The sequence below is a fragment of the Conger conger genome, chromosome 3 (genome assembly GCF_963514075.1).
Source record: "Conger conger chromosome 3, fConCon1.1, whole genome shotgun sequence".
NCBI classification, from domain to species: Eukaryota; Metazoa; Chordata; class Actinopteri; order Anguilliformes; family Congridae; genus Conger; species Conger conger.
This window is the reverse complement of record NC_083762.1, coordinates 26,630,597-26,641,723: the sequence shown is the minus strand read 5'-3', so window position 1 is coordinate 26,641,723 and position 11,127 is coordinate 26,630,597. Positions and strand designations below refer to the sequence as shown.

The following is an 11,127-nucleotide window of genomic DNA, read 5'->3' as shown; positions in this document are numbered from 1 at the left end:
GTCTACTATTGTAGTCAGAAAACACTGTCACTTAACAAGGAACAGGCTGTCTGTGCAAATATTGCATGCTTTTTAGTGCACAATTTTAGAGGTTGGCTGCATTAATATTTCTCCCCATGATAACATGCTGTAAAATATCCTTTTTGCCATCCTCTCTCCAATAATGCAAATACATAAACATGCTACTTTCTACATAAAAAAGAGTGAGCAAATTAAATGGTGGCCAAGTACAACCATGTGAATGCCTCCCAAAGAGGTGAAATGGACAGTGACGAGGTGTTAGCAGCCCCTTGTAACAAATGTGGTGTTCATGCAAGTCAGTAAAAATGAAGACAGCACAGCATACACAGAAAGCTGTTGAATTAGGGGTTTGTTTGGCGCCTCATGTTCAGGGAGAGGCTTCTACCCCGGGGATATTTTCCCTGCTGCCCTTCGGAGGGGCCATTGGCCCTTATTATTGCTCGGTGGAGTGAATCAGCCATCCAAAAATACTGCAGCCCATTCAGACCCCTGGCCGAGGGCACCCGATAGGTGACAAACTGGCAGTGAGAATGAACTTAATCCCCTAAGCCCTTGTCCAGGCTTGTCTCCCCTCTCCTTCCCTGGCTGAATAGCAGACTGCCTCCTGCTCGACACAGTCAGCTCACCAAAAAGAGCTACTGTCTTCACTGTCTACATCTTCACTTTATTCTCTTTTTTTGCTCTACTGTATAAGTTGACTTTACAGGTTTTTATTTTTTTATTTGCTTGGTAGACAAACAAACTGTGTTGTGCAACCATTCTCTGCTCAGTGATAATGAGGCTTGTCTGTTTATAAGTGTGCAGGGGGTATAGACACAGACGGCAAGGTGCAGTTTAAATGTCTGTGGTCTGTGGTCAGACAAAGACCCATTGACAGGTTTTTTTTTCCACAGGAGGCAGCTTCAATCGCAAGGCTGTCTATCTTCAAGTAATTCCTCAATGTCAACAATATTGAGAAAGTAGGACAGTAGGCCTAATTTAAAAGCCAAATGAGTAGGTTCAGCATTTTCAAGAAATGTACTACTTATAGGCTACTTTTAAATAAGATCGACATTAATAAGGAGAACTATCATTGTTCCTCACATAATTCTGGGATATGATTATACCCAATTTTCTCTTCCATTATCAATTAGAACAACAGCAGGGTTGACCAAGATGACAGTCAGTGTTTTTTTACACTGAAAACAATCCCTGATAAGAGTGCCACACATGTCCGTTTCCTCGCTACCCTCACCTAATGACCTCTGGCTCACATCCTCCATTTTGACCTCACTTCCAACCCCTTTTAGGCCAACACTAAAAGCTGGGCACCTTATAATTACCTCTTTTCCACTGACTTCCCATTCTGTGGCAATTAAGCCCTTGTCTCAGTTGTATTCAGACGTGGAACCGGGTGAGTCCACTGGCATTCAGGTTGCAGAACAATACATCTTGTTTTTGGTGTTGTGTAATGATCAGGTGTGTCATGGTCCATTCTGAAGTCAATGTGACACTCTAATCACACTTTTCACATCCGCATTGTGCATTCTCCTCCCTTTTGGTCGTAATGACATTTAACCCCCTCTTGGCATGCTTATTAGAAGGGGCTTTTCATCTTTGGCAGAAAGGTATTCCAGGACTAGGGCTTATAAATTAGGGGGAAGGATGACACCCCCCCCCCCCCCCCCCCCCATCATATAATGCACTGCACAAGACCCAATGGGCCTTCTGTGTCTGTTTGTAAAACTCTCAACATTGTGAAATGTCCACTTGTGGAATCATTCCAGCTTTCTTCTGATTCTCGCAATAGGAGCATGGAAGTCCAATACATTTTAATAGTAATGGAAATTTGTTTTGGTTTATTGCCTTGATTAGTATGACTGCAGAGATAAGAAACTGAGATTCACATATTCTTTTAATGCCGATTTAAAATAAAGATCGGACTACCATCCACAAAAATATTACAGGTCTATTAAGATCAATTGGTTCGGACAGGAAAGTAAGGAAGTTCTAAGGTGATTATTACAGATGACAGGTAGCCAAATACTGAATTGGCTTAGTCTGAGGTAAATCAATAGTTCTTATTTCAGCATATGAGGTTGGGCAGATGCCCATTGTTTAGTGTCAGGATATGTGTCACTTTTTTCCTTGAGGTGTTCCATTAAAAGCCAGGCTGAGTCTCACCAAGCTTATGAGATTAGACTTCAAGGTGGTATTACGGAAAGTATGTTTGTGACTGACTGATCCATGGGCTTTATGTTGAAAGCCTGTGTCCTGCTCCTAGAACTTCAGTAATCCTCTTTTCCTAAAATGCTACTGGTTCCTGAAAGCACTGTCCAATTTGTCAGATTTTGAGTCATGAGGATGAGGTGACAGGTGTCTGTGGTTGTCTACAGGCACTCTCTATGAGTTTCATAATGCTAAATTCAGGTGTATTGTTTGAGAAGAAAACATTAGTCATCTGAAATCTGCTTAAAAGATTGATCTCGTGAGAATGGAATTATTGTTCTATTTGTATTAATAAGAAATGGTAAAAACAATGACCAAACATTTAAAACATTTTCTCACCATGAATTACTATAAAAAGTTCCCATTGTGATGAGCTATTGGCTGGTTTAATGTTTTTGATTCTCATTGTTTGGCACAACTATTTGTTCCTAGACTAGAGCTCTGGTGTTTAGCTGGCTTTACAAAAATGGCCTCTTGTTGCCACAGCTCAAACAACACCACTGTTTAATGTACAGTATTATATTTGCATTTAAAACAGTTTAAACGTACAATTCTACCTATTGCATGTTGCAAGAGAGTGGTGGTGGGATATTACTGAGCATCAAGGATAAGAAGACATTCATGGTATTGGCTTACATGTAAGAAAACAGTTCACCAATCAGGGAGCACGTTGGGAATAGCCAATAATATTAGGGTTTACATTCTTATTGGGTGATCTGTGTATGAATTGATCCACTGGCTTTATTACGTTGAGCTTTATGCTGAAAACATATGTCCTGCTTCTTGAAATTCAGTAATCCTCTTTTCCTAAAATAGGCCATAATAGTTCTTTGCTCGTGATTCCTGAAACCACTGTCCAATTTGTCACATTTTTAGTGATGAGGATGCAGTGACAGGTTTCTTTGGTTGTCCACTGGTACTCTCTAAAAGTTTCATAATGCAAGAAGTTCAGGCATTATTGAAGAAATTAAAGAAAACATCATCTGTCATCTAGTTAAACAATAGACCTCATAAGAATGAAATTGTTGTCCTGTTTGTATAATTAATTGTTTTAAGAGATGGTAAAAACAATTAGGGAAAATTTAAAACATTTTCTCACCATGAATTACCATAAAATGCCGTAGTGTGTTACCATTTTCATGACTGCACAGGTGTTTCTGATTAGTGAGCTGTATTCAATTGCTTCCTTGGTGCATGCTAAGAGATCTTTCAGCATCTAGTCTTGATCCTAGGCTTTTGATTGAGTTTGGAGTCTGTTACTTGTGTTTGCAACATGAGGACCAGAGTTGTCCCAATGAAAGTCAAGGAAGCCATTATGAGACAGAGAAATAAGAAAACAGTGTCTTTGGCAAAGCAATAGGCTTAACAAAATTAATTGGTTGGAACATCATTAATTAAGAAATACTGAAACTCTTTTAAGACTGCACTAAAGAAGTGATTGAACACATTTGACTATTCAGAAATACCAGTCAAGCCATTTTCAATTACATCACTGTAATTGGAGAATTAGGTTCAGAATATTTCAAGGAAAAATTATTTCTTTTCAAAGAATTTGTCATCAATACGCGATGCAAGACCAAGGATATAAGCCTGAGCAGTATGCTGTCCCTGCATTTGCTGCGTATGCGCAATGAGTAAAAGTTGGGTTCTCTGGGAACCGAGCGTTGCCTTCCCGGACTTCCGATAGGGAAGCCTTGGTCCACTTGCTCCATCAGGGCAAGTGGAGATCAGCAACGCCCACTGATCCAGGGCCCTAGAAGGGAAGGCCCTCCAGATCCTCCTTGACCCAGCAGTACCCGTGGCCAAGAAAGACTTCACCTGGTGGTTCTGCGTTGATTACCAACGCCTCAATGACGCAGCCCGAAAAGACTCATACCCACTCCCCCACATTACTGCCTCCAGATGGTTCAACTCCTGTGACCTCCACAGTGGCTACTTGCAGGTGGAGTGGACCCCAGAAGAAAGTCCCAAGATGGTATTCACTATCGGCCAGGGCCTGTGGCAGTTTACAGTCATGCCTTTTGGGCTCATGGAGAGCCTGCAAGCTGACGTTCCCCGGAGCCACTTTGTCATATACAGTGCATCCAGAAAGTATTCACAGCGCTTCACTTTTCCCACATTTTATTATGTTACAGCCTTTTTCCTCAAAATTCTACACACAACACCCCATAATGACAACATGAAAGAAGTTTTTTTGAAATTTTTGCAAATTTATTAAAAATAAACAACTAAGAAATCACATGTACATAAGTATTCACAGCCTTTGCCATAAAGCTCAAAATTGAGCTCAGATGCATCCTGTTTCCACTGATCAACCTTGAGATGTTTCTACAGCTTAATTGGAGTCCACCTGTGGTAAATTCAGTTGATTGAACATGATTTAGAAAGGCACACACCTGTCTATATAAGGTCCCACAGTTGACAGTGCATGTCGGAGCACAAACCAAGCATGAAGTCAAAGGAATTGTTCGTAGACCTCCGAGACAGGATTGTCTCGAGGCACAAATCTGGGGAAGGGTACGGAAAAATTTCTGCTGCTTTGAAGGACCCAATGAGCACAGTGGCCTCCATCATCCGTAAATGGAAGAAGTTCGGAACCACCAGGACTCTTCCTAGAGCTGGCCGCCCGTCTAAACTGAGCAATCGGGGGAGAAGGGCCTTAGTCAGGGAGGTGACCAAGAACCCGATGGTCACTCTGTCAGAGCTCCAGCGTTCCTCTGTGGAGAGAGGAGAACCTTCCAGAAGGACAACCATCTCTGCAGCAATCCACCAATCAGGCCTGTATGGTAGAGTGGCCAGTCAGAAGCCATTCCTTAGTAAAAGGCACATGGCAGCCCGCCTGGAGTTTGCCAAAAGGCACCTGAAGGACTCAGACCATGAGAAACAAAATTCTCTGGTTTGATGAGACAAAGATTGAACTCTTTGGTGTGAATGCCAGGCGTCATGTTTGGAGGAAACCCGCTCATCACCTGGCCAATACAATCCCTACAGTGAAGCATGGTGGTGGCAGCATCATGCTGTGGGGATGTTTTTCAGCGGCAGGAACTGGGAGACTAGTCAGGATTGAGGGAAAGATGAATGCAGCAATGTACAGAGACATCCTGGATGAAAACCTGCTCTTGACCTCAGACTGGGGCGATGGTTCATCTTTCAGCAGAACAAGGACCCTAAGCACACAGCCAAGATATCAAAGGAGTGGCTTCAGGACAACTCTGTAAATGTCCTTGAGTGGCCCAGCCAGAGCCCAGACTTGAATCCGATTGAACATCTCTGGAGAGATCTGAAAATGGCTGTGCACCGACGTTCCCAATCCAACCTGATGGAGCTTGAGAGGTGCTGCAAAGAGGAATGGGTGAAACTGCCCAAAGATAGGTGTGCCAAGCTTGTGGCATCATATTCAAAAAGACTTGAGGCTGTAATTGCTGCCAAAGGTGCATCAACAAAGTATTGAGCAAAGGCTGTGAATACTTATGTACATGTGATTTCTTAGTTTTTTATTTGTAATAAATTTGCAAAGATTTCAAAAAAACTTCTTTCATGTTGTCATTATGGGGTGTTGTGTGTAGAATTTTGAGGAAAAAAAATAATTTATTCAATTTTGGAATAAGGCTGTAACATAAAATGTGGGAAAAGTGAAGCGCTGTGAATACTTTCCGGATGCACTGTACCTCGACGACCTGCTGGTGCTTGCGACAGACTTTAGCCATGCTCTGACCAACCTCTGTGAGGTCCTCACTGCCATCCGCTGAGCAGGGCTGCGCCTGAGTCCCAAAAAGTGCAACCTGCTTAGACGATGTGGTGAGCACTGAGGGAGTGGCCTTGGATAAGGCCCAGGTGGCTACAGTAAAGGGTTGGCCTGTCCAACGTGATGTAGTGGAGCTACAGAGCTTCCTGGGCCTGGCGTCCTACTACAGATGGTTTGTCAGACTTGCCACAATTGCAAGCCCTCTGCACTGTCTCACAGACAAGGCCCCCGTCCTGACTTACCCGAACTGCAGCCATGGTGGACACTGACGGCAGTAACTTGGAGATAGGTGCTGTGCTGGCCCAGAAAGGTGAGGATGGGAAATGGGTGGTGGCCTACTTTAGCTGTAGCATCTCGAAACTACAGTGGAACTATTGCATCCCCCACCGCGAGCTGTAGTAGAAGCCCTAAGCCACTTCAGGACCTACCTCTATGGGAAGTGCTTCCTGCTGCGGACTGACCATGCCTCCCCCCCATGGCTCCTCAACTTCAAGGAGCCGAAAGGTCAGGTTGCCCGGTGGATTGAAGCACTACAGGGCTATGACTTTGAGATCCAGCTCCAAGCAAGCAGAGTCCATGGCAATTCTGACACCCTCTCCCGGTGTCCCTTTGAGGGCTTAAAGAGTGGCGCTACTGTCAGCAACAAGAGGAGCGCAGCCAGAAGCTCCCCAGTGTGGCGACCCTCCAAGCCAAGGATCCCAGAGCTGAACCTGGCCCTCGACAGAGCGCAGCTGCGACAGGCACAATGTGACAACTTGGTGCTGTCACAAATCTAATGGTGGCTGGAGGCAGAGTGGCGACATTGGTGAGAGGTGATGGTGCTCAGGTATACTACTCCCAGTGGGCCACACTCGTCCTGAGGGAAGAGCTGCTGTACCAAAAGTGGACGGCACTGAGACGGGGGGGCCAACCTGCTGCAGCTGCTGGTGTCCCGGGGATCCAGTCCCTGGCCTTGCTACTTGTCCATGGAACAGTGGGGGCTGCCACTTGCGGGGCAGATTTTACTTGGTGGGGTGCAGCTAAGATGTCTGATCACATCCACTGCTGCGACGCCTGCACCGCCCAGAAGGGGCCGACGCAACGCTCCCACACCCCCCTATAGCAGTACCTGGTAGGGGCCCCTTCCCCACCACCAACTCTGGGAACCGGTATGTCCTTGTGGCCATGGACTATTTTACTAAGTGGCCAGACGCATACATTGTCCCAGACCAGAGAGGTGTTACAAACGGAAGACAAACTAGTTGAAGAAATGTTCTGCCGATTCGGGGCGCTGGAGGAGCTCCACAGCGACCAGGGGCGGAACAGGAGCCAAAGTGTATTGTGTTAATTCCCATGTGTAGGATGCAGCTCTCAGGGTGATGTTTCCTTAGTGCAGCCATCTTTTTACATTCTGCAGGTGGATAGCAGAGAGAAAAAAGATGTTTCAGCTCTCAAAATGTTTCAGAGGATGTGCAACAGAATTTATGGAGGCGACCACAGTGTTAGCTCGGGCCTGAAATTGGGCAGTCCAAACTGGGCAAGTGCTGGGTCGGTTGGGCCCTGCATCCAGGACATCACACATTCAAGGCTGAGCGAAGTGAACAATCAACTATAACCAGGATTCGGCAGCAGTGGGACACTGGCTTTATCCTGCCAGGGTTCCTTGCGATATCCAATATCACTGAATTAGCTCTCCTCAAAGAAAGCCGAGAAATTATGAAGCCGGCTTGTGGGAGAATGCACTTCTGTGGTAGTCTTCCTTTTATTGTTGTAGGTGACACAGCAGACACAAGAGGCACAATTTGTGCTTCCAAACTATTTATCCAGTGAGATTGTGAGAACAAGCAAGGCTATTTTACTTTGTTTAATTTTCCAGTTGCACTTCAGTATGTTTTTTCCAAAAAAAAATAGAAAATAAGGACTGTTTTTATAGAAAACATTTAATACTATATGTAAAACAACTGCTTCATTTGTGATACACTTTCTCAAATAAACAGAAAAGTTAAAATGACAGCCACAGTAAACAGCTATACAATATTTACATTTGTTAGAAATTGCTTTTGTTGTACAGAAAAAACATAAAAACATACAGTAGCCACAAATAAACAAGTTAATATGAAGACAAATCCTAGGAATGAGAGGAGTGTGTATTGGATTACATGTTCTGAGCACAGACCAGGATTAGATACCTTTTCAGTTGCATTACAAATCTAAAATATTGATGGTTCTATGATGTACACCCTTACGCCTATCTTTCAGCTCTTCTGCAATAGACATTATACACCACTCTGATGCTTCGTCATTATATTCAACTTGGTGACTGAACATTTTACTGTAGAAAATACAGTTGTGTATGTGTGAAATTGTGGATTTTATACTAATTTTCCATATATTGAATAGTATTACAACAAAGCTAATATAAGTTGAGGCAAGTGGTGTGTGAAAAAGTTATTTGTTCCACATTTTAATTGAGAAAACTTGGGAGAATGAATTATTGTAGTGCATATCGAAAACACCATGTTTGCAAAAAAGAAATGTGATCAATGAAAACCAATTGCTAAGGTTCTGGTTTCATGCTGCCATCTACTGTTGAAAAAAAAGTATCTTCCATCTATTGGTGTAGATGTCGCACATCTGTAGAAACCATATTTATATATATAAAATAAGTATTTAAAATGTAATGTTGTTTTGTGACTTTCCTTACAATTGTAACAAGACTGTACTATTCGTTTTGGGATACAAGTCTTTCTGTTCTGTAACTGATTGGGGACAAACACTGCCTTTCATAGTGATTTAAAAAAAGCATTAAAAGGCGCCCTTGCTTTAAACAATGAACCTTTAAACTGGTCCTGAATCGGTATGGTCTCAGTGGTCAACTCCCTTCACAGTGTATTCCTCTGACCTCCCTTCACTGAGTATTCTAACAATAAATAAATAAATAATTGGCCATTCCATATCTTACAATATGAGCCAGACAGAAAACATAATATACCAGTGTCTTGTGTTGAATACTGCATAATGTAACCTATGGCAACAGCCCTGCCGCCCACACCCAAGGTGAGACATGAGTGAATACTCGTAATACTACTAATTAATATATTAATTAATATTGCATGGTAAGAGGAAATCCAACTGTAATCCCAGCAGTGGCAAACCCCTGCCAACATCAGTGCAATCGGAATACATTTCAGAATACATAACCGTTTAACCATTAAAATTGTGCTTTATGAACATAACTGATGAAAGTGTCAAGGGTGAATCTGAAATCTTCAATTCACTCCACATAATAAACTACAGACCTCTTCCATGCCTGCCATTTTGTGACTGGAATGAAATTACTGTTCAACCACCCACTGATTCCCTGTCAAATGTAGCTGGAGTTGACACCTTGCCTCTGCAGATTAGATTAGATTACGCTTACTTTACTGCCACTCGTATAAATGATGTTTTTTAGGATAAAGCTGTACAGGTTTGTCTCATAAGAAAGCTGCGGCTTGGTCACCGTGCTGGTTATCACCGTGGTGTGCAGATCAGAGGCTGTTGTCTTTGGCCGACTAGCCGTCGCTCTCGGTCTTCTTGGTGAAGACCGTGGAGAGCTCCTGCAGCAGCAGGTCCCGGGATGGGCTGCCCGGGCCCAGCTGCTTCCTTTTGGGCAGGGCCTGCAGGAGGGGGCCACGAGGCTCCTCCAGGTACAGGGTGTCCAGCGAGGCGGCGGGGGGCAGCAGACGCACAGGGTTGGGCCCGATCATGCGGTCCAGGGAGCCCGTGGTCCTGGGGCCCAGGCTGACGGGTCGCTCCGCCACCTCCCGGGTGTCCGAGCTGCCGCCTGACAGGAAGCTGGTCTCCAGCGACTTGAGCACCTGCTGGCTGAAGTCACCCACCTCCTCATACAGGGGCTCCGGGCTCTGGGGCCGCTCCTCAAACGAGTCCTGCTGCATCTTCATGGGCTGGAGGGGACAAAAGGACAGGGGGGGTGTCAATTAACCCGCAACTCACACCCCAGCTCTCTGAACTGGACCAAGCAGCCAAAACTGGGTTCGGTTTTCGATGCTCATTTCCTGGTCTTGCTGAGAGACCCTGCTCACCAGTGTCACTGCAGTTGGCTCCAGTATAGGTGTTTCACCCTTTTGATATAAAGTCAATGGCAACAATAAGGTAAAAATACGAAGTCACAGGAAAATGATGCAGTCTATATTTTTTATTCATCGAATATCTCCCCATGTGCCAGCTTTCGAGTTATCATGTTATTAGGACAATACAGAAATACTGCCAGAATCACTCTCACATGCTTAGAGCTGCATTCAGCGCCTATGCTGCGCAGTCGCTGGTTCCAAATTGTATAACATGGCAGCACCTGAAAACTTGATGGTTCTAAATATTGCATGGTAGTCAGTGGACCCATCAGTGGGTGATGTAACCAGCACTTGGTCCATATTTTTTCTACAGTCAATGACCTCAACCAAGCAGACCTGGGTAAAATTGTTTTGGATTCAAATACTTTTCTATGCTTTCCTGAGTCTGGTGTATTGGAACCTATTAACCCCTAAAGTCTCACCGGCCTGTGTTTTTTTTTGTTGCATTCATCCCGTTTTTAACAGCACAATTGTCAATCACTATGGTAACCAGATACTTTGCTTGAAAGCGTTAAAACTCATGCTTCTATCAGTATGATTTACTTTAAGATGCTTTAGAGACAACAGTTCCGTGTTGTTGGTTTTGATGCTGTATACTTCTACAAAAGTGCTTGTACATATGAATGCTATTATCTACATTGTATACGCTCTCTGGAACAAGAAGAGCCCATGTACAAACTTCTCTGACCACCAAACATAGAACCGGCTAATGGTATGGTATGGAAATGAGTATATACCACAGAAGCTATCTCCCATTAGACGGAAACACAACACTGTTACCTGCAGGCACTGATTTTAAAATGGGACTTAGAGGAATTTGCCCCCTGATGATTTAAAAAACAACAGACTTCCTAATATGAGGTGAGGCCATTGTTGAAGTATTGTTGAAGTATCACAGTGACAACCTCAGGATAATTATGCAACAAGCATTAGGACAAAAGATAAATGTGTGGAGACAATGTGCCTGTAAAATGCTCAGGGCTAGGACAACACAAACTACTTCAGCCCCCTTTCTTGTAAACTCCAGCAGGACTTGGCTAA

General features: G+C 43.9%; 1 protein-coding gene across 3 annotated transcripts in view; it reads right to left on the bottom strand.

Annotated features, from left to right (window-relative positions):
- Positions 1–7,875: 7,875 nt before the first annotated feature.
- arap3 (ArfGAP with RhoGAP domain, ankyrin repeat and PH domain 3) overlaps positions 7,876–11,127 on the bottom strand; it is a 47,179-nt gene continuing 43,927 nt past the window's right edge. For all 3 annotated transcript variants that reach the window (XM_061235394.1, XM_061235396.1, XM_061235395.1), the window contains one exon: positions 7,876–9,900. In XM_061235394.1, the coding sequence (XP_061091378.1) occupies positions 9,508–9,900 (393 nt within the window). In that variant the 3' untranslated portion in view covers positions 7,876–9,507. The remainder of the gene's footprint in view (positions 9,901–11,127) is intronic.